Consider the following 23,842-nt stretch of genomic DNA (forward strand, 5'->3'; position numbering starts at 1 on the left):
AAAAAAAAAGAACTATTACACAGTTAGCATTATTAATTATAGTATTTGTTATGAACTATATATTTGTTGTTGTTTCTTTTGCGACTCTCGACAACAGATCACTAAACAATTGCAAAGTAAAGCTGACTATTTAGTTAATACTAATTAATTAATTGTAATTATAATTTGTTTGCTGCTGAACAAAATCAATTGCTACATAATAATATATGAGGCCGCCTTTATTTCTTTGTGCTGCACTTTACACAATAATGTTATTTTTTTTTATTTGGCAGTTTGTTTATGTTTGTTTCCCGTTGATAATAAAAAACAACAACAAATTGTTAGGCTCACCGTGATGTTTCAAACTTGCATACCAAAAATGAACACAGGCTGCGTTTATAACTCTTATTATTATGTTGTTGTTTTTTTTTGCGGGCAAGCTGATTCCGTTCATAAATGATTTATGAAATTAATAATTGTACAATATTTAAATGTGAATCGGAAATGCAAATCACATGCGGCAAGGAAAAAGAACAGAATTGACTTAACAATAACTTTTTTTTTGTTTTTTTTTGCAAATTCTAACTTTGTTTTTCTTCTGGTTTTGCGTTTAAACTAAAGCGAAACTAGTTACAGCATTTGTTACAATTACTAAATCGTTTAATTTATTATAGACACCAGCGTGGCAGACTAGAGCTGCGCCAGCGAATCGGAGCGTATCAGCGGCGCCAAGGAGCTGGGCACCTTGTGGCCCGTCTCGATCTCGTACTGGACATCGAGCGAGGCACCTGCGAGCAGCAGCCAAATCGAACGGGGAGAGGCACAGAGAGATGTACAGATTGATTAAAATCGGATTTTTAAAACACTCTTCAATTTATATATATATATTGTTTTGATTATAAATTCCCCCCCAAATGAAGCACACACATATATTTTTATGAATTAATTATCAGGCTCATCCTTACGTTTCTTTTCCAGCACCGCCTGCTGGCTCTCGGGTATGAAGGCGGCCACGACAATGGCACAGAATACGCACAGGGCGCCAAACACAAACGGCGGGCCCGGCACATGCATCGATATCTTCTCAACGTTCGTCGGATGACTGTTGTTCATAATGGCTTCATGATCGGGATTTAGATCAACATTGAACAGATAGAAGATAACGCCAAAGACGGCCGGACCCAGGCCATTGCACAGGCCGCGCATGCCCGTAATCATGCCCTGCACAGCACCTAAAACGGCAAACAAGAAACGGAATGAGATACCATCTGGTGAGAATGTGCTCATGTGTAGCTTACCTTGACTCTCGGGCGAGGCATACAGGGATACAAACGCGCTGATCGCCGGATAAGTAATCGAGCCCAGTGCGGCCACAACGCCCGCCGACCACATCATCCTGCAAAGAGTACGAGTTAGTATATGATGACAGATCTCCTTTCATGCCTTCTCAGGATATGACTTACCACTTCTGACTGCCCAGGCCGTACCAAAGCAGTTGAACCAACTCGAGGGCTAGGCCCACAATGATAGTGCGCTTGGCGCCAAAGACTCTGCAATGGATCAAATTTTTGGTTTACAAAACGAGCTCTACAGTTGATAGACAGTCAAATAATTGTCTCACTTCATGAACGAGCCCAGCGTTACTTGGACCGTAATGCTGAGTATGCCCACAACGGCTATAAAAATGGACACCTCAACATAGTTGAAGCCCATTTTCAGCTTGAGGTAGACAAACATGCACGAGTACTCGCCGGCCTCGGGCAGATAGGAGAGCAGCACAGTGAGGCACAGCATCAATACCGTCTTATCTGTGCCAACCTTGCGCAGGGCCTGCAATGAAAATACAGACATAATTTAGCATCAATCGATTCAACTGAAAGGCGACAGACTTGAGCATGCAATTATTGAGCTAAGCGGAGGTCGATTCATCAACCTCGAAGGCATTTGCTCAATTGAAGTTCGAACCTCTCGAGTCATCAAACATGTTCGAGCTACAAATAGCTATTCGACAATACAAATATGTTCGATTAGCTGGAACAAAACGTAGCTCGAAGCTCGAACGAGTCATGTTCGAGTTGCAAACAATTGAGTCGTTCGAGCCAAACAATTATTCGAGTACCCCAAATGCATTTCAGCTGAGCTTTAATATCAAAATCAAATTCAAATAATTGCTAACATTTGAACTCACCAGAAAGGGATCGGCTTGCTCCCAGCTGATGGGTGCACCCCATGTGGCGGGTCGCATCTTTTCGGACAAGCTCTCCGGCACAGCGACTAGAATAAAGAATACATCCAAGACCGCAATGGCCGTGGATAGAGCGACCACCAATGCATCGCCGTACATATCCATTAGAGCATTGCCCAGCGCCGGCGAGATGACCAGACTGGCGGCAAATGTGGCCGACGCCAGGCCGTAGGCCTTGGAGCGCTCCTCCGGCGTGGTGACATCGGCCACATAGGCGAACACCACCGAAAAGGTGACGGCAAATGCGCCACTAATTGAGATCATGGCAAAGAACCACCACGTATTTACGCACATCAGCGGTATCGGCATACATGTAAAGAATACTGTAACTAATAGGAAAAATTTACGACCCCAAATGTCGGACAGGGCGCCTATCAATGGCGCCGACAGGAATGACAGTATGCCCTTGATGCCCATCACCAGGCCGTTCATGAGGAACGTATGATCCGGAAATGTACGATTGAGCGTCTGCAAAGTAGTTACGTTTCATCAAAATGTTATTTTTGAATTATTATCAATGGTACACTCACCGATATAATGGGCATGGTTAGCAGACCCCAGGCGAAGAACTCTAAAAATATCACAACCAGCGCATGATGCACACTCGGCTCGCCAATTCCCGAACTCTGTGGGTTTATAGAAAATATATTATTATTATTATAACGATTATTATTATTATTAATCATTTATTTATAATTATTATTACGATTATTATTTATTATATTACTTATTATTATTTATCATTATTACATATTATTATTATTTAATAGTATTACTTATTATATTATTATTATTAATATTATTAATATAGAGTAGATTTATAAGCTAACAAATTGACTGTTTAATAGCACTGGCCCTGGGCTAAGACTTGACTCTCGAGTTGACCAAAAGAACCGAGTCATACACTAATAATAATAACTTACTTTACAAATATGGTAAACAGTTAATAATCTAATTTGAGCCTTGAATTTGAACCTGCGACCTCTTAAGTTAAAAATAAAGCATACATATATCCCTCATTTTTCATACATATGTGCTACACTTGTTAGCTGCAAAGCTTACTTTTTCAGAGCATCGATTCAAATCCCCTACAATAGTCGAAGATTCGAACCTGTAACTCCAATGTTCAGCTATTCATAAAATAATTTAATTAGAACATGCATTGTTATAAAATATTAAACTAACTTTTGAATGGAATATCAAGTATTATTCCCAACACAAGCTGTGGATTCGAACCAGCAATACCTCTTCCAATATTCATAAATATTATATAATCACGTTCTATTCTTAACTGCATAATGTCATAAGTTATTAACTTAACTTTTAAATGTCACTTATAAATATAAACATCTAAAAGAGCCCAAAAATAATCTGGGATTCGAGCCTGAAACCTGCTTCGCTAACGTGATGTCAACGATGTTGACGTTTACTTATTGATATACACAGAAGAACAAGCAACAATTTGACGCCAATGAAATCGGAAACTGTCTAACTGCCCGGGCACATGGGAAGGGAGCAGCGAATGGGACTGGGACTGAGATTGGAGCTATGAAATTGATTTGTTTGTCTTTCGATCAATTGAAACGAAAGGCAATTTGTACAATGGAATTTTCCCAGGGCACAAACCTTGCAACAGCAGAATTTACAGCCGAAGCGTATCCATTCGAAGAAGCGATTCTGGCTTGGCGGCTCCGGTGGTGTTCCAATTGTAGGCTGCGAACGCATCGAGATGTACGAAGCGGCGGACAGGGTGCGTCGATGTGTGCCACCAATCGATCTGGAAGCGCCCTGTGCTGTGGTCTCTGCAAACGCGGCGCTCGGATGCGCCGCATATCTCGAAGACTGCAGGAGAGATGCCGGTGTAGGTGCATTAGCATTGCCATTAGCATTATCATTAGCATAAGCTTCAGCATTAGCATTAGTATTAGCAATAGCATCAGCATTTGCCTTAGCATCAACATCAGCATTTGCATTAGCATTCGTATTCGCATTAGCATTAGTATTAGCATTAGCCTTAGCATTAGCATTAGCACTAGCGTCAGCATCAGCACCAGCAGTACTATTACAATTGCCATTAGCATTAGCATTTGCTTTAGCATTAGAATTAGCCATTGCATTGACATCAGCATCAGCCTCAACATTAGCATTGGCAACAGCATTAGCATTAGCATCAGCATCAGCATTAGCATGAGCATCAGCATCAGCATCAGCATTAGCATTAGCATTAGAATTAGCCATTGCATTAACATCAGCATCAGCCTCAACATTAGCATCGGCAACAGCATTAGCATTCGTATCAGCATTAGCATTCGCATCAGCATCAGCATTAGCATGAGCATTAGCATTAGCAATTGCATTAACATCAGCGGCAGCTTTGTGGCTTACCGTGGGCACATTATCCTCATCCCGCAGCTCGCTGTTGGTCGTGTCCGCAATATTGGAATTCGCCGTCTCCGCCGGCAGCTTCTGCTGCTGCTGCTGCTGCTTGAGCGTTGTGGCATGCCGCTTTACCAGGTGCGCACCGCAGCCAACGCTACTGGCAGCATAGTTGGCAGGTGAGAGCGGCAGTGAGCTGATCGTATCCGCATCCGCAACATCTGCCACATCCGCGGTGGTGGGCGTGGAGCTGCTGCTGTGCGTGCTCAGCGTGTCCGTTAGCTCGCCCGCATCCGACTCATCCTTGATATGCGACGTGTTGTTGTTGCTGGTCAAGTGTTTGATCGCCGGCTCCTGCTCATCCAGTTCAAAGCTGCTGTCCGCATGCTCATTGGGTTGCCGCTTGGCCTGGCTGAGCTTGTTACGCATGCTTCACGCACACACACGCACACACGCGCACGCACGCACACACACGCACACACGCACACGCGCACAGAGAGCGGCAGACACACACTCTCTTGCTGTATACTCTGTACTCAGTACTCTCTTGATTCTCTCACTCTGTCGCACTTGTTCTGGCTCTCTGTTCTCCTTCTCTGACTCCCGCTAGGTCAGTCGCTGCTTTACACACAGTTTCCTTGGTTTGGCCAGCACACAAATTTCCATTGCCACGTGGTGTCCACAGTTGAGGAATCAGCTGGCTATGCTCTGGAACATATCAGATCGAAGATCGGATCTCACTGTGCGTCCTGTTGCCGTTGCCTCGCTCTCTCTATCTCTCGCTCTCTCTTTCTCTCTCGCTCTTGTTATCATTTATCATTGATTGTGAGGAATAACAAAATAGTTCTTGCTACGGCGGCGTCTTCTCCGATTTCAGGCACTTTTCCGGCTGTAATTACAGTTAACCGCGGCCCGGTTCAGTATTTATTTTCATTTGAGGAACGCGCGAGATTTGCTTTCAGCTGCGAGTCCGACTACAAAATGGTTACAAATAAAACTTAATTATACGGACCCAAAAAACAAAAACAAAAAAACAGTTGGCGAATTTCGTGCTAAAAAGTTGCCATTAAATTTACAATTGAATTGCCAAAAGTGGGCGTGTCACGTCCCACAGCTAGTCACTAGGTTTTCCAATGAGAAACAGTCAGTATTTTATTTTTATTTTTTTTTTTAACTACCTGTTTCTAATTTGGGAACAACTTAATTTTAATAGATTTGATTTGATTTCCAGCGAAAAAATGCAACTCCGTTTAAGAACTGCTTGAAGAAAAATATGTATTTTTGTAAATTAATTAATTTCTGTTCCGTCTGTTAATTTAAGCAAATTGAGTTACTTCAAATTTGATTAATGACGTCGCGAAGTATGCAATAAAATTAACCATATTTAGAGCTCACGATGAGTTAAGAGTCGTTATAAGTCAATTAAGGTTAGTTATTGTTGTTGTTGTTGTTGTTTTTAGCCTGTTGTTTAACGTGCGAATGTTAATCAAACCTAGAAGCGACGCATCTATAAGTACCGAAAAAACACACACAACAATTAACATTGTTAGAAACAAAGCGAAGCTTGAAGCAAATCGCACGAAACTCAAATCAAATCAAATCGTCTCAAATTCAGTTGCTGCTCGTCATCGAAGAGAGCTTTGCTTTTCATAACAAGTTTGCCTTTTCAGAGAGCGAGAGAGAGAGAGAGAGAGAGGCAGCAGAGAGAACAATCACCGTTGTTTTTCGTTTGTTTTAAAAAGGGATATTGTCACCACAGAGAAAACTCGACTCGAGTGCAGCATTCGGCGTTGCGTGAACCAGCTCCGAATACTCCGAAAGACAAGAATTTACGATATTTTTGCAAAGAGAGCCAAATAAACTGCGAATCAATTTGAATTTATGAATTTTTTTTTTTTTTGGTGTAGACAGTGTAACAAAGATGTGCTTCGAATTTTGACAAACGTTCAATTTTTATTTATACAACTCTGATGCTCACGAAAAAACCTTACAATTAACTCCACATTTATTTACAATACATTTTCGAACTGTTCTGAGACAAACATTCGGCGACGTCTGCTAGGTTCGAATGCGCGATGGGCACTGAGCGGGCGATGAGCTTTTCGAAAAGCCGAGAGACGGACAGAGAGAGAGAGAGAAGGGGAGAGGAAAGCAACTGAACAGCGCGGCGTGCTAGTGAGTGTCTGTCTGGCTGCTGTATGTGTGCTTGCGTGCGTGTGTGTGTGTGTGTGTGTGTGTCTGCCTGGCTGTCTGCCTGTCGCGTGTGTGTGTGTGTATGTCTGCGTGTGTGTGTGAGTGAGAGCGAGCTTGCGCTTGAGGCTGCGCAGCGGACTTTATTTGCGGACTAAGCAAAACGAACTGAAGCACACAAGAAAGTACCAAATTAGAGGGAACAAATTGTCAAAAGGGTAATTTTTGTGGATGGTGTAAGGGGGAGGGAAATTGAGCAGCTATTAAATATGTTTATGCGGGAGCGCTGACCAGTTGCTGCATACAAAAACAAATTAGCAGCCTCTTGTGAACTCCGATAGGAAATTAAACAGAGCTTAAACCATAAAACATGCCAAACGACCAAAACATTTAAGAGCCGGTCCATTAAAAGCGTTTACAAGTTGACTTAGACAATAGAAACAAAGAGAGTGCTCTAGTCGGGATTATACGACTAGCAGATACCCTGAGTACAGTTGCGAGCAGTCTGGGGAAGGTATCAAAAAAGGGATATATCTAGTGCCAAAAATATTCGCGTGAAGCTTAAAAACCAGGTCTCGAACGATTTTTATCGATAAATTGGAAACGATAGACAATGTCGATTTAAAAATATCGTTAATCGAAGGCAAACTGTATCGCTTCGATAACTCATCTGTGCTAAAGTAAAAAGTTAAAAGGAACATGCATTCCACAAAAGCCTAATAAAAATTAACATTAAATTGAGCAAATGCTCTTGACACCAGATAAAAGTCATCAAAATAAATGCCTGACGCAGCATAAATCATGACGACGTGCTCAACCCCAATGGAGATCGCGCGATCTACCCCAAATCGGGTCAAGAGCAAACACAGCAGCTAAATAAGTAGAATGAAAGCCGGCCAAACAGTGGCAAAAGCGGGTTAAATAAACAAAAAGATAAGAAAAGTGTCGGAACAGAAGTGGAAGATACTTTTGTTCTTGCACGCGTTATCTGAGCTCCAAGCAGATACAAAATACAGATACATAAATATGATATCGTGCCAAGAATTAGTTGCAACACAGAAAAAACCTTTCATAAAGTGTAAAAATTAATCATTTTCCATACAATATTTCAATTACAAATAGTATTTCACGTTCTAAAGCCAGATGGCGGTAATTAAATATATGTATATCAGTATTTATCTATATATATTTAACTATATATAGTATATATATGATTAGCGGCAATTCGATTTTTTTCTAATTTACTTCATTGTGTCAGCGCCTTATGTTAGGCCATAAGCTAACAGCACGGCGTATACGTAATATCAGACATTTTACCGCACATTTATCGTTAATTAATCTGCTGTCCAGACCCACACGTGTGCTTCATATACCCTGTAAATGGGCTTGGTCGAGAGTGGCTACAACTAAAGCCCTACTTATGTCAGCAACAAATTTCTGACTGTTTTGAAACTAAGTTCTTGTAGTTCTTTAAGAAATATTACTTTATAAGAGCTTTGGAAGATTTGGTTTGAATCTAGTTTGTATTATAAGTATAATGGAAAACTTGGCCCAAATTCATATAAACTTGCTTCTTTTTTACTTCAACTTTAAGCTTATATCAATAAGAGACAGCAAATTTAGAGTATATATTCAATTATATATACCCAATTCCCAGAATATTTGGACATTCGTATGCACACACTTTTTTATGCCATATTTGAGCCTTGAAAGTTTCACAGCGATCGGACTCTAAGCACCGATGTTAATCCAGTAATCATTTTCCAAGAAAAAAAGCCAGCTCGAATGTCTGGGTAACTGCCGACTAGATCACGCCTGTTTTACCCAGTCCTGTTTACAGGGTAACTGTCAGTCGACTAGCGCAGATCCTGCTCGATTTTGCATAAGTTCGCACACGCAAACGAAATTGTGAGTAAAAAATAAGGTTCGCCTGTCGAGGCAAGGACAAATTTTGGGCTCCGAATAATTGACATGCATAAAATGAGTTCGGGCAGAGAATTGCCCAATTCCAATGAAGTGAAAGCAAAGGCAAAGCCCAATAATCAGCCTAAAAGTATGCAGTCGAAGGCGAAGCGAACTTGAAAAGTAAAGTTAAAGTTGCCACAAAGTGGGGCAAGGCAAACACACACACACACACACACACACACACACACAGAGCTGTCTGTTGTGGCCCAAGCTATTTGCTGCCAAAAAGTGCCCACAAATTCAATTAACGAGCTGCATTTAAAAGTTTCGCTGGACAAACAAATTTATGGAATGCCCAAATAATAATAAATTAAATCTGAAGTGCGAACAGCAAAGGAAAACAAATTTCTTGATGGATTATCGAACATTTTCGTGTCGAATTATTGATAAAACAGAGCCTGTTGATAGCTCGGGCCGCACACGTGCCAAAGTCTGTCCGTCCAGTTGAATGGATACCGAAACCGATTCTCGCACCATTGACAAACAAGACTCAAGGTTAGATGAGTGCAGCAGCCGTTGCGGCGCTTTTATTTTTTCGTTTTTTAAATTCGATTCAATGCAATGACGACAGCGTGCACGGCCACGCGACGTATACGTAATATTCGCCAGGAGCGGACTTGACGCCAAACGGGCCCATTGCTTAAAACGGGAGCTCAATGGGGCAGAAACTTAATGGCTAAAAGGAGCTTTGCTTGATACTCCTCACCAAGAGTTAGCTAAGAAATCAGTTGGAACTTGAATAGGAATATATATCCTAATGTATATATATATATTTCTAAGACACATAATGCTAAGCATCGCTGCAAGCTCATAAATAAAGTAGGAACGATTTTTGTTAGCTTTCCTAACGGATCAGCCGTTCTTTACAGTTGTGTCAAAAGATATGGGCGTGGGAAATTTTTATCTATGTTTATATAGTATAGAAGCCAAACCTCGTGAAAATCGGTTGATTTTTGGCCGAGTTATGGGGGTGGGAAATTTTGACCCATGTCTACATACGAATCTTGGGGTAAGATTTGGACATGAATTTTGACTAAAAAATCGGTGTTCAGATTTGAATGCCAGATTAATATAGAGGGAAAAACATGAACAAAAAGCCCAACCTCATGAAAATCGGTTGATTTTTGGCCGAGTTATGGGGGTGGGAAATTTTGACCCATGTCTATATACGAATCTTGGGGTAAGATTTGGACTTGAATTTCGACTAAAAAATCGGTGTTTAGATTTGAATGCCAGATTAATATAGAGGAAAAAACATGAACAAAAAGCCCAACCTCGTAAAAATCGGATGAGAATTGGCCGAGTTATGGAGGTGGGAAATTTTGACCCATGTCTATATACGAATCTTGGAGTAAGATTTGGACTTGAATTTCGACTAAAAAATCGGTGTTCAGATTTAAATGCAAGATTAATCTAGAGGGAAAAACATGAACAAAAAGACAAACCTCATGAAAATCTGTTGATTTTTGGCCGAGTTATGGGGGTGGGAAATTTTGACCCATGTCTATATACGAATCTTGGAGTAAGATTTGGACTTGAATTTCGACTAAAAAATCGGTGTTTAGATTTGAATGCCAGATTAATATAGAGGGAAAAACATGAACAAAAAGCCCAACCTCGTAAAAATCGGATGAGAATTGGCCGAGTTATGGAGGTGGGAAATTTTGACCCATGTCTATATACGAATCTTGGGGTAAGATTTGGACTTGAATTTCGACTAAAAAATCGATGTTCAGATTTAAATGTCAGATTAATCTACAGGGAAAAACATGAACAAAAAGACAAACCTCATGAAAATCGGTTGATTTTTGGCCGAGTTATGGGGGTGGGAAATTTTGACCCATGTCTATATACGAATCTTGGAGTAAGATTTGGACTTGAATTTCGACTAAAAAATCGGTGTTCAGATTTAAATGCAAGATTAATCTAGAGGGAAAAACATGAACAAAAAGACAAACCTCATGAAAATCGGTTGATTTTTGGCCGAGTTATGGGGGTGGGAAATTTTGACCCATGTCTATATACGAATCTTGGGGTAAGATTTGGACTTGAATTTCGACTAAAAAATCGGTGTTTAGATTTGAATGCCAGATTAATATAGAGGGAAAAACATGAACAAAAAGCCCAACCTCGTAAAAATCGGATGAGAATTGGCCGAGTTATGGAGGTGGGAAATTTTGACCCATGTCTATATACGAATCTTGGAGTAAGATTTGGACTTGAATTTCGACTAAAAAATCGGTGTTCAGATTTGAATGCCAATTTAATATAGAGGGAAAAACATGAACAAAAAGCCCAACCTCATGAAAATCGGTTGATTTTTGGCCGAGTTATGGGGGTGGGAAATTTTGACCCATGTCTATATACGAATCTTGGAGTAAGATTTGGACTTGAATTTCGACTAAAAAATCGGTGTTCAGATTTAAATGCAAGATTAATCTAGAGGGAAAAACATGAACAAAAAGACAAACCTCATGAAAATCGGTTGATTTTTGGCCGAGTTATGGGGGTGGGAAATTTTGACCCATGTCTATATACGAATCTTGGGGTAAGATTTGGACATGAATTTCGACTAAAAAATCGGTGTTCAGATTTGAATGCAAGATTAATCTAGAGGGAAAAACATGAACAAAAAGCCCAACCTCGTAAAAATCGGATGAGAATTGGCCGAGTTATGGAGGTGGGAAATTTTGACCCATGTCTATATACGAATCTTGGAGTAAGATTTGGACTTGAATTTCGACTAAAAAATCGGTGTTCAGATTTGAATGCCAATTTAATATAGAGGGAAAAACATGAACAAAAAGCCCAACCTCATGAAAATCGGTTGATTTTTGGCCGAGTTATGGGGGTGGGAAATTTTGACCCATGTCTATATACGAATCTTGGAGTAAGATTTGGACTTGAATTTCGACTAAAAAATCGGTGTTCAGATTTAAATGCAAGATTAATCTAGAGGGAAAAACATGAACAAAAAGACAAACCTCATGAAAATCGGTTGATTTTTGGCCGAGTTATGGGGGTGGGAAATTTTGACCCATGTCTATATACGAATCTTGGGGTAAGATTTGCACATGAATTTCGACTAAAAAATCGGTGTTCAGATTTGAATGCCAGATTAATCTAGAGGGAAAAACATGAACAAAAAGACAAACCTCATGAAAATCGGTTGATTTTTGGCCGAGTTATGGGGGTGGGAAATTTTGACCCATGTCTATATACGAATCTTGGAGTAAGATTTGGACTTGAATTTCGACTAAAAAATCGGTGTTCAGATTTAAATGCAAGATTAATCTAGAGGGAAAAACATGAACAAAAAGACAAACCTCATGAAAATCGGTTGATTTTTGGCCGAGTTATGGGGGTGGGAAATTTTGACCCATGTCTATATACGAATCTTGGGGTAAGATTTGGACTTGAATTTCGACTAAAAAATCGGTGTTTAGATTTGAATGCCAATTTAATATAGAGGGAAAAACATGAACAAAAAGCCCAACCTCGTAAAAATCGGATGAGAATTGGCCGAGTTATGGAGGTGGGAAATTTTGACCCATGTCTATATACGAATCTTGGGGTAAGATTTGGACTTGAATTTCGACTAAAAAATCGGTGTTCAGATTTAAATGCAAGATTAATCTAGAGGGAAAAACATGAACAAAAAGACAAACCTCATGAAAATCGGTTGATTTTTGGCCGAGTTATGGGGGTGGGAAATTTTGACCCATGTCTATATACGAATCTTGGGGTAAGATTTGGACATGAATTTCGACTAAAAAATCGGTGTTCAGATTTAAATGCCAGATTAATCTAGAGGCCGAACTATGAAGAAACCCTCGCGAAAATCGGGTGAGATTTGACCGAGTAATGGGGTTGGGAAATTTGTACCTATGTCGAATTCTAAATAAGAAATCGAACTTTGAACTTGAAAAGTTGAAGTTCAAATCTGAATGTCGATCTAGCCCTGAAATGGTATTGATTGTCAAGCCCTAAGGCCGACCCTTTTTGCTTTCTATTCCGCTCCTGTTACGCAAACATGCACACACATATACACACGCACACACACACACGCAGACACACACTTGCGTGCTGCCAGCGCAGCTTGTCGCCTTTCAATATGAAAAATAGTTAGCCGAGAACGTGGCCAGGAAAGTGTCAAGCTTCTATAAATTGCTTTGGCTTTGGCCGGTCAGTAAAATGGAGGAAAATAGTGGAAAATGGAGAAAAATGGCAACAAAAAAAAAAGCACGAGGCGTTGCCGCTGAAAATAAAAAAAGGGTCACCGAGCCATTTACATGATGAATGTGCAGTTTATTGATTTTACTGGGGCCAGTTAGATAATGGCAATTGCATGGCTCCGGCTACGGGGGCTCTTGGCAGCCACACATGAAATCAAATCATTATACAGCAAGTACCCAATGCCCTTTCCCCCTTTAGCTACATATGAGTGACAGCGGGTTGTCATCAGCCAAAGACAATGCTAGCAGGCCTAGGGCATCACATGGGCAAATGGCATGTGGCACATGCAGAGCTAAAAACATGGCCAAGTGCAAGGCAGCAGCAGCTTTCATTTTTATTTTCGTTTCGTTGTTGAAGTTCGTAATGATATTTGTGACCCAAGCCGGAAAGAGGCTAGGATGCTGCAATTACAACATCGGCTTCCTTTTGGGTCGTAATGGAGAACTTTTGGAAAATTTGAGCTACAACTGAGAGGAAACGGTGGTCAAAGCAGCTATGTGTCTGGGAGTTCGAACTAGCGAGCGAGAGAGCGCTAGTTCAAACACAGCAGAAGAAAGAAACAATAAATTGAGCTCGACGTTGTCTGAAGCTTCCTTTTTGGGTGGAAATTGAGAACGTTTGGAATATGTTGCCTTCAAGTGGAACAAAACGGTGTTCTAAACAGCTTTAGAACGAGAGGGCGCTGGTTCAAACTGTGCAGAAATTTTACACAAAAAAAGAAGCAATATTGGGTTGAACTTAAGCACTTTTAGAAAATGTAACCTGCAAGTTGGAAAAACTGTGTTCAAAGCAGCTATGAGTCTGAGAATTCGGATCAGACTGCGAGAGGGCGCCGGTTCAAACTCAGCAGAATTTGTATTCAACGAAAAAAACAATAATAATAAAATGAGCAGTAGGTTGAGTGCTTGTTTCAAACTGTACAGATTCCCATACCCTGTCATTTGAAGAAGTTAGGCATATTGGACACAGCACACAGTATGATTTACAGGGTATTAAACTGCTTGTCAAAGGCATATAAGTGAACTTTTCGCTGTTGTTTCTCCATTATTCTGCTTGTTGCTTGGGGCTGTTTTTATTGATTTACTATGATTATGATGCAGCCGAATCACGAATCACAAACTGACCTTGCATGCCACAGGCTCAACAACACGGCAGTTCCGTTTGGTCGCGCCTCGAAATTGTTGACAGCAAAAAAGAAATTCGCTGCAGTCAGGCAGTCAGTTAATTTGCATACGTTGCAACAGCAGCGCTTTTTGGCAGTGCTGCCAAATAAACAAAACACTGAAATAACCAGCAAATGATTGTCATATTTTAGCTGGGACTAACAACAAAGGGAATTCCAAATTCTAATGCGCCAGCCCTGTGAAATGCAGGGTGTGCCGGCTAGAAAAAAAAAAAATAGACATGTTAGTCCAAGGACGAAGCCGACCCAAGCCTAACGAAAATGACTCATCGGGAATCGAGCTGGATATGGCGGCTTAACATACAAATTTCGCCAAGTGAAAGATATATGTGAATATATTCTGACCGAGGCAGGTATACAAAAATTAATTACACTTAAAGTGAGCCAAAAACTGAATGTCATCCAAGTGACTTTATAGAATAGACCATAGAATTCTAAACTGCTTTTCAAAGAAGCTATAGAAATATCATTAAGCTAACAGCTCTTACTCAAAGAATAATTTATGAAAAGTGGCAAGCACGTCTCCAAAGAACTTAGATGAATCAATTTAACAAAACAGCAGAAGATTAAATATAAGTATGGCTTGGTTCACATATCTCTACATAGAAAACTATTTGTCCTGAGAAACTGTCTGGCTGAAGCTGAAATTTTCAGTGTAGTAGCCTTATGTGATGAAGGTGCACGTTAGGACGAGATTTCGGGAAATTCCACCTGCAGATGTGGAAAAAACCGCGAAAACGGTTTGTATGCAACTTTTTTGTTCACCATTCGTTCGGCCTCAAACACGTTTTCAAAGATCTTTGTTCAAATTCACTTAAAAGATGTTTCACACATTTGGAAAAATAAAATCTTTCTCGGTAGAAATGCGATTCAAAGATATTTTGGGCTACGTTTTAAGTTTGCATATATACATATGTATGCCTGTTTGACATGTAAGCATGTTTGCTTTTTATGCATGCATGCATGCGTACATGGCCCGATAACTACATACATGCATGCATGCCTTATTGAATTCCTACTTGAATTCTTGAGAATCGAGGAGTAGAGCACATGGTAAAAATTCGTTTTCTGCGTTGGTACTAGAAAACAAACATGCATGCATATATGTATGCATAAATAAATGCATACATACACACACACGCCCAAACACATACACACACACAAACACATAGCCACATATATAATATTTGTATGCCTTTTAGAGATCATATAGATCTTTGGAAATATGGGTCGAAAATCATCATCAATATTGTGAGGCTAAGTTATTTTAAAGAACAAAATAGTTTTTAAGGTAAGTAACTATTATTCAACCGATCGTTCCTATGCTATATGATGGTATATAGGATATAGTTCAAGAAAAACAAGCAAAAAAGTTGTTTCTTTTTTAAGGGTTTTCAACTGTTTTGTCAATTTAGCTTAAAGAGTTTTCCAGCTATGCTTACTACTGCCCAACATTTTGTTGCCTAGCTCTAACGACTTGCGCTCTGCGTTGACCGTCAATCAATCAATCAGTCAATCACCCAGGTTAAACATAATAAACCTCGTTTGTCTGTGGCGCTCTGATTGAATAATTTTAGTTAGCAGTTGAGGGCACAAAAACACACAAACAAAAAATACAATAGCCTTGGGGTTGGGTTCGGGATGGAAGCATTGCGCATACGCCGCATTAGCCACCGAAAGGAGCCACAATTTATTGCTGCTTGTGTGTGTATCTGTATCTGTATCTGTGTGTGTTTATTATCTAACCGCATTTCATAAGAAAGACAGTGGCTGCCTTCGCTCCTCGCACCTCGCTCCGGGCTCCTGCCTCCTGCCCAGCTCCTGGCCAGCTCCTGGCATCTCCGGCCACGCCGTCATGTCTGGCTTGTAAATGATTGGCATTAGCATCGCTGGCTGGGCAAATATTTGCCCTCTATATAAGCTGAATCGGGGCCATGTCTTAGCTCAATCTCAGAAAAATGGCTGCGACAGCTGCCCTAAACACATGCGTTCACATTTCACAAACGAGAGGTGCAGCAAACAGTTTTTTTTTTGTTTTTCTGCTCAACAACAAATGCTAGAAAATATGCTAATGAATCGCTCAATTCCAGGGCAGAGTATGCAGCCATGCCTCCTCCCCCTCTCCACCACGTTTTGTTTCTCTCTTGCGACAAAGGTTTATTGAACTTTTCCGGCGAGCGACGCGCGTGTTCTCAAAGGGTGTGGGAAAATGGGGAAGGGGGCGAAAAACACATATATCAAGTTTTTCTTTTTAGCTTTGAGAACTTTTACTTTTGAGCACATAAATTATGCAAAAAATGTGTATACGATTATTTGAGGTGCTTTTCCGGACACGTTGCAGAGAAGATTTTGTTTAAGCAAAATTATTTTAGGCGCATTTCTTGACCCATTGAAAGATTCTTAAAGGTAAGTCCCCAAGTTAGAGATTAATAAAAATAATAAATTGTAAATATAGAATTTAAAATATTATATAAAATATTATATATATTATATATATAAAAATATAAAGCTCAAGATTATAATTAACAATTTTTGCTAAATTTCAAATTTTTGCCGCAGATTTTTTATGAAAATATATACAGTTGCCCATATTTTTAGTCAAACGGGCATTAAAAAACGAAATACTAAACTGTTTCATTAACTTTTAAGACTAGCTGGCAAGTCCTGGCTTTAAGGATGTGATAAACGAGCTTTCCGAGTCGCGCTTCAAGGCAGAAAGCTGGTTCAAACCCTCAGCACTCATCAAACCAAATATGTTTAAGCATTTTGCAACATCAAACGCATGTTTTTCGCTCAATTTCGAAATTAATCTGATACGTATACGACACGTGGTCCAGTTAAATCTAAAGCTGAACAAACAATTGAATCAAGCGGTGCATCGTGATTATGAACACAATTACGATATTAATATATTTGTTGTATGCAAATTTGATGCTTTTAAAACGCGACTTGCGGCTCCTGCTGCAATTGAGGTCAGCTGGGGGGCATCTGGGCAGGGAAGGCAGGGGCTGGGGTGTCATTTTATGAGCCATTTTGATTTGGTCATAAAAGCACAGAGTAGGCAAAGAAACAAAACCAAAGCAAACACATTCGCCATCAACAACAATACAAAAGCAGTGCAATGAGCTGAGCTGAACGGTCAACGTGACATAAATGGATACACAATGGGTATATATAGAAATGCCAGAGAGGGCGAGAGATTGGGGCAAGGTGTACAAGGGGGCAGGGCAGGGCAGGCGGTACAGAATAACAAAAGGCTTTTAATGAACGTTTGCTTGCACCGAAACGCTAAAATTATGCAAAAAGAGAAGAGAACAGAAGAAGGAAAAAAAAACAAGAACTATTCACAGCACATTTGGGCTAAAAAGCAAAATGCTGGTCAAGGCAGTGAAAGTGGGCGCGGAAAGTGGGCGGGGGCGGTGGACAAGTTTGAGTGACCTTCTTCAAGGAAAACAACGCGAAGGCTTCTGCGAGTGCGTGCTGCGTGCGTAAGTGTGTGTGTCCCTGTGTGTGTGTGTGTGTGTGTGTGCGTGTGTTGTCAGTGTGGATGTGGCGACATTTGGTCGTCTTGGGGCAGACACGAAGCTGGCGTTGAAAGCAGACAGCAGCAACAACAAATTTAAGGAACAGCAACAAAGTCAAGCAGCAGCTGCCACATGATGAGCAACAACAACAACAATAATACAAAAAATACGCGTGGGCAACATTTAAGTACAGTTACAAAATATTTTGCGTAACGGGCAGCTCAACAGTGCTGCCAATTGTCAATAAAGTAGCTAAAGACAATGTTGAATAACAGCTATAAATATAAAACAGTGTTGCCAGACTTTTTACATGTCTACCGTCTGCGTCTTAAAAGAGCTAAATATCCGGGCAAATAGTTAAATAGGCCGCAGCTAAAAAGTAGCTGAAAATCATATTAAATACTAGCTATAAGTTGCTGAATTAGCACGAATTTCCCGTAGCCAGACTTTTCACGAAATCCAATCAGTTTCAAATTTCTACTATCTCACACTGTCCATCTCTAAATATAGCTAAATTTGACTAGAAAATAGCTGAATGCACCGAAGCAAAAAACAATTACAGCCATAAATATCTGAATTAGCTTGCTAAGCACGAATTTTCACTAAACAGTGTAGCCAGACTTTTCACGAAATTCAATCAGTTTCAAATTTCTACTATCTCACACTGTCCATCTCTAAATATAGCTAAATTTGACTAGAAAATGGCTGAATGCACCGAAGCAAAAAACAATTACAGCCATAAATAGCTGAATTAGCTTGCTAAGCACGAATTTTCACTAAACAGTCTAGCCAGACTGTCTACTGATCAGCTCTAAAAATAGCTAAATTTAACTATAAAATAGCCAATAACTGAACGCTGCAGCTGAAAGCAAACGCAGCAACAATAAAGCTGACAACATGTGGAAGCATTTCAAGTTTATTATTTTCCAAATAGTTTTCAGCTTAGTTTCACTTGAACTCACTTATTTTGCGCACATTTTCATTGACTTACACACACACGAACACACAGGCACACACACAGCGAGACTTTGTTACACTTGCAACATATTTGAAAATTGTATTGTCGAAACCTTTCATTGAACCTATTCGAATTGTTTAGTTTACATTGGCGCCGCGTCTCGTCGTATTTCCCAGCGTGTACGAAGCGAAACCAAGTGCGAAAATTAACCAAACAGACGCGAGAAAAACATATTTAATGAAAAATTTCAACAAAATTTTCGTTGTGTATATTTTGGCGACGGCGACGACGACGACGACGATAATCACGTTGATGATAATAACAAAAATGTGGTACAACGTTTCCGTGCGTGTTGTGCGCTTTTCCACATGCTGTGTCGTACTCAGCTGGAAAAGCGTCGCATTCATTTTTCTCGCTCGCCGCGTCTGGGCCAGTTGTACGTACGTACACACATACTTATATTCTATATGCCGTTGCTTATTTTCCTACTTCCACTCTTCTATGCAATTTTCGCATGCGAACGAAAAAAGCTTTTGAAGCTTTTCATGCTTGGTATAATTATTTCCACTAGCCAATTTGCAGTGTTCGAAAATGTGCAAAATTAAGGAGAAAATCAAAAAAAAATGTATATAATATTTGTTATATCTGAGCATTTCAGCTTTGATCAAACGCAGCTGCTTAATCAACTTTAATTTCCCGGCATCTCGGGACTTTCACTGACGCACACACACACACACACACACACACACACACACAAATTCGAACTCCCACACATAAAAGTACAGCTTCGATTATTTCACTTTCGTCTCTTTCGCGCATTTGCTCCATAAACCTGCTTTCTCGTTTGCATTAAATTTCCCATAATAATTCCCATTTCATGTTTACCTCCAACAAATTTCCCATAATTATTCCCATTCCGTGTTTACTTTTTCCGTTCGCAATTTGTTTGTTTGCACATTCGGAGATGTTGTTGTTGTTGTTGTTGTTGCGGCAGCTTCTGTTGCATGTTGCTTGTGGGTGCACATTTCGTGCACGCGCACCCGCCGCATGTGGAGTGAGAGAGAGAGAGAGTGTATAGAGCTTTCGCCGGAGAGCAAAAAGCTCTGCGCGTTTTCATTTCGCTTTCTTTGCGGATTCTGCGCGCTGTTCGCTCGTTTTATGAATGAAAGCTTTGCGCCGCACAAAATGCACCAAAAAAGGTAACATTTTCGGTTACTTTTCAATGAGTTCGGTCAAGCACAAGTGTGAATGATCTCGAGGGTAGACTGGACTAACAGACACCCTGTATCTAGGTTTAAAGAATTACCCTAACATAAGATCAATTTTACAAAGCCAAACAAGCTTTCATCAAGGACATTTCACTTCTGGTTTGAAATTGATTATAGTACAGTTTTGTTAATATTTCCAAAGCAATATTAATTTTGAGGTGAGGCACAGCAAATCAAATTCCTATAATTTAGTTCAAGGTTTAAGTTTTTATACAGAACTCAAAGCCATCAATTTAATTGGCTGAGTGCAAACATTATACACATTAGTGGCATACTGTGCGTATGCGTAATATACGTATTACACTGTGCTGCAAATTTTCATATGTATATTTACCTGCACCAGTTAACATAGTTATGTATGCATGCATGCATATATATGTAAATGTATTTATCTGCTTGCATTTTTGTTTATCATATTCTGATTTTTGCTGTGACATAAATTTGCAAGCTCAGCTGTTTTGTTGCACAGTGTTTATATGAATATGGCGACAGGCTGGCTGCCTTTTAGCTGACAGCGCGGTTAACGGCAAATTATCTGGAAGTCAGAAGGCTTGCCGCAAGCGTCGCAGTCGCCGTCGACGCAGCAGCATTAAAAATGCATGGTTCAGGGGAATAACCAGGGGGGGGGGGGAGGGGGAGTGCTACTGGGGCAGAGTTAAATTGAAGTTTGCCGTCCCGGCGGGTGTTATTCCACATTTGATGTGTATGTAATTACACGCCAAGCAGGAGGAGCAGTAGCAGCAGGAGGACAGCAGCAAATTGTGATTAATGTAATATCCACAACGAGTGCACGACTAAGAGATACCCTGTACCGACCGCACTCTTCTTTCTATTCTTCCAGCCTATGCTTTCTTGAATAGCTTCGGTGCTTGAAGTCCGATCTTTGAGTTATTTTGGATTTGTGTTAACTATACGAATTCGACACACTAAAACAAAACTTTCGATAACGATGTTTATCGACATGATATCGATAAAATTAAAACATATTTGATAGCAGGATGCTGAGCAAGAATACATGTATATACTTTATGGTTCATGTATGAACTGATTTGTTAGCTTTGCCTCATTAGACGCACTTTTGTGGCAAGTTGTCAAAGCACAGGGAAATGAGTTCAATGCACTCCCAAAAACCCAGTTGGACTTGTAGTGTTTCCCCATCTTAATGAGCTAATATGTGGCTCAATAAGTCACACAAAAACTGAAACAAAAACAAAAACACAAAGAATTAAAACAGAAGCAGAAACAGAAACAGAGCCAGACAAAAGACTCGGCGAACAGCTTTTCGAACGAAAGCGAAAGCCAAAAGAACGACAGTTGCCGTGTTCCAGCCCATTAAACAAGTGGTTGTTGGAGAGGTCAACGTTGAATTGATTATGAAATTTGACACACAAATGCTCGAGATCTGTCGCTCTCTGCCTCTGCCTCTCCCTGTTTCTCTTTCTCTCTCTTTCCCAAGCACAAGCAACATATGATTGCTTAAACAATATTCTCGGCTGTGTTAACTACATTTTCTCATATACAGTGGTCGCTCGAGAATAAATACATTTCGGATTAAGAGCTTATTTAAATTTGAGAAGACTTTCAATTTGTGGAAGGCCTATTCCTCGCAGTGTTGTCGATTCAGCTATTTTTGGCCGCAAAGTGCTGAACTTTATAGCTTATTCAGCTTTTTTTCGATACTCACTAACAATGACAGCCCTGTTTTTTCTCAGTTAGTGTTAAAAAAGTCGTATTTAGCTAAATTAAGTATTTTTGAACACTGAACTTTTTTAAGCGGCAGCTTGCAGCACTGTTTTGTAGATAAGTTAAATTAGCGTAAATTTGAAATTTGTTGAAAATATAATCAGAATATTTTCAGAAATACAACATGATATATTTTCTACCAGTATGATTCTGTTAACGCGCTCAAAAATAGTCTTTATCAACACTGGATTTTGTATTTATAATTTCTGTTAGTCCCATTAGCTGTGCAACCACTGTATCGAGTGCACACTGTGCTACAATTAAAGCAACGCCCGAGGCACGCCACTTTTGCTGATGTCAGCGAGTCGAGTTTATGACTAATGAAAAAGCCCAAGGAAAAATTCCTTATCATTGAATATTTACTATTCTAAAGCGTGTCAAAAATTTGTTTCTATTTTAAGTTATATGCATTCAAAATATACAATTATTTGTTTATTCAAATAACAGTTATTGATTACACACATGTCAGTAAATATTATGATATGTTGTTGTTGTTTTTTTCTTTTTTTTTTTGGCAACATTGATTTAAGATATTATCGCTGTCTGATAAGCAATCGTCTATTGGAAAATCCAACAGGTTTCATAAGCCAAATAGCACGCAGGTTCGTGCTTATTAGCCACACATTTATGCCTTTCATTTGCCGCAATCACAATTATTGAAATGAGCAATTGGCGGTTTTAAAGTCGTTTTATAATTTAGTATAATACGAACGGGCATTGGGCGCACGAGGCGTGATTCATGTTGATAAAGCGTGAGGGCCCGCACCTGATAATAATTGCCTCAACTTAAGTACAGTAGACACTCACAAATACGGGTTTTTTTCGGGTCTTGTAAAATACGTTATCTTAACTTGAGTTTTATGGAGCAATTTTGGGCAATAAGCAAGTATTATGGCAGAGTTTAGATAACAAAAACAATTCTAGAAACTTTGCTGAATTATTCGCAAAATCGCTAACTTATAAACAAAATGAAAAAACTAGTTTAAAACGTTTCGCTAGTCAAAAATAGCTCATTTTGGTCTATCGATAACCGATAACATACAAAATGTCAACATTCCAGCTGGTTAAGTGTTGCCAATCGCCGTTTAAAAAACGTAAACGTATCCAATATAAAAATTGCCTTAAATATGTTGTCATTATCATTCAGATGCCAGAAAAGAGCTACATCTAGCTTTTTTCGGCTAAAGAACTCTTCCAAATGCCGGAAAAAATACCGCTGAATTGGCAACACTGGCGACCAGCTGGCCAACCCAATAGCCCAACTAACGGTTCCTACGGTGCACTGTAGCTGCACAGGTGTTTATAGGGGGCGCTCAATGTACTTACGCTTATGCTTATATATATATATGTATATGTAAATATGCATATGTATGTGTGTTTATTGGCACTCACCGTGAATATGCTGCTCTTGTGCTTGCGATTGCGTATGACCAGGCCCGCCAAGGGCTTCTTCACGTAGATTTTGGGCATCTTGCGTTGCGTTTGTAATATATATGTACGTGGCCGAGTCGCGTTCGTCCCTTGACTCGACAGCAAATAACTATTGTTCTATATGCGTATTTGTAAATGTGTTTTGGTTTTGTCTAATAATGCACGACGTGGGCTAATCGCAGCCGCAGGGCTAGCCGAGGCTTTGTATGGCGGCCGCGACGGCGACGTCGACGGCGGCAGCGGCAGCGGTGGGAATGCGTTGGGGCTGCGTTGTTTTTATTGGGTGTCACAGCAACAAATAGCATACATTACACTTGTGGCGTTTAGTTATTATTTGTAGAATACTTTAATTAGGCGAAAAAACGATTTATTCTTAATTCGAATTCTCATTTATTAAGCAACAACAACGCGGCGCGCACGATGTCGATGATGCCTGCTGCGCTTGTTGGCAATTTAATTGGCGGCTGCATCATCATCCCTCTGGATGAAATGTGAGTCAATTTCGGGCTGACAGATAGCTGACAACACTTGGGCAAGACACTGGCACGGCACTGGTTATTCAAATTGTTAAAATTGATTCGATTTTTACAGAAAATTTAATGCGTTCGTTGCAAACACGGGCCGAAATGCGAACACAGCGCTCACTTTTGCGCCAAAAAATACCGAAACGCGTCGGAGGGCACCGTATGCATTCCAGTGTTGCCATGCAACGACCAGAGATTATCGAAATTATTGATATTTATC

At 40.0% G+C, this 23,842-nt stretch overlaps 2 protein-coding genes across 4 annotated transcripts; one reads left to right on the plus strand and one right to left on the minus strand.

Annotated features, from left to right (window-relative positions):
• Positions 1-13: 13 nt before the first annotated feature.
• Positions 14-23,501, minus strand: LOC115762781 (hippocampus abundant transcript 1 protein). Of its 3 annotated transcripts, none has more exons than XM_030705133.1 (10): positions 6,317-6,532; positions 4,610-5,308; positions 3,851-4,066; positions 2,755-2,850; positions 2,168-2,692; positions 1,601-1,809; positions 1,443-1,529; positions 1,278-1,375; positions 945-1,211; positions 14-767 (listed from the first exon to the last, which is right to left on the minus strand). In XM_030705133.1, the coding sequence occupies exons 2-10, from the start codon at positions 5,027-5,029 to the stop codon at positions 670-672; spliced, it is 2,016 nt and encodes a 671-aa protein (XP_030560993.1). In that variant the 5' UTR covers positions 5,030-5,308; positions 6,317-6,532; the 3' UTR covers positions 14-669. The 3 variants fall into 3 exon arrangements, with proteins under 3 accessions (XP_030560993.1, XP_030560992.1, XP_030560994.1); XM_030705132.1 differs by having other exon boundaries at positions 4,610-5,574; XM_030705134.1 differs by lacking the exons at positions 3,851-4,066; positions 4,610-5,308; positions 6,317-6,532 and adding an exon at positions 23,060-23,501.
• LOC115762783 lies at positions 18,807-23,839 on the plus strand. The gene is made up of 3 exons (XM_030705136.1): positions 18,807-19,092; positions 23,497-23,589; positions 23,690-23,839. Exons 1-3 carry the CDS (start codon positions 19,025-19,027, stop codon positions 23,832-23,834), a joined length of 306 nt encoding a protein of 101 aa, XP_030560996.1. The 5' UTR covers positions 18,807-19,024; the 3' UTR covers positions 23,835-23,839.
• Positions 23,840-23,842: the final 3 nt, after the last annotated feature.

Source organism: Drosophila novamexicana, unplaced genomic scaffold (genome assembly GCF_003285875.2).
Source record: "Drosophila novamexicana strain 15010-1031.04,08,12 unplaced genomic scaffold, DnovRS2.1 tig00000644-arrow-pilon, whole genome shotgun sequence".
NCBI lineage: Eukaryota > Metazoa > Arthropoda > Insecta > Diptera > Drosophilidae > Drosophila > Drosophila novamexicana.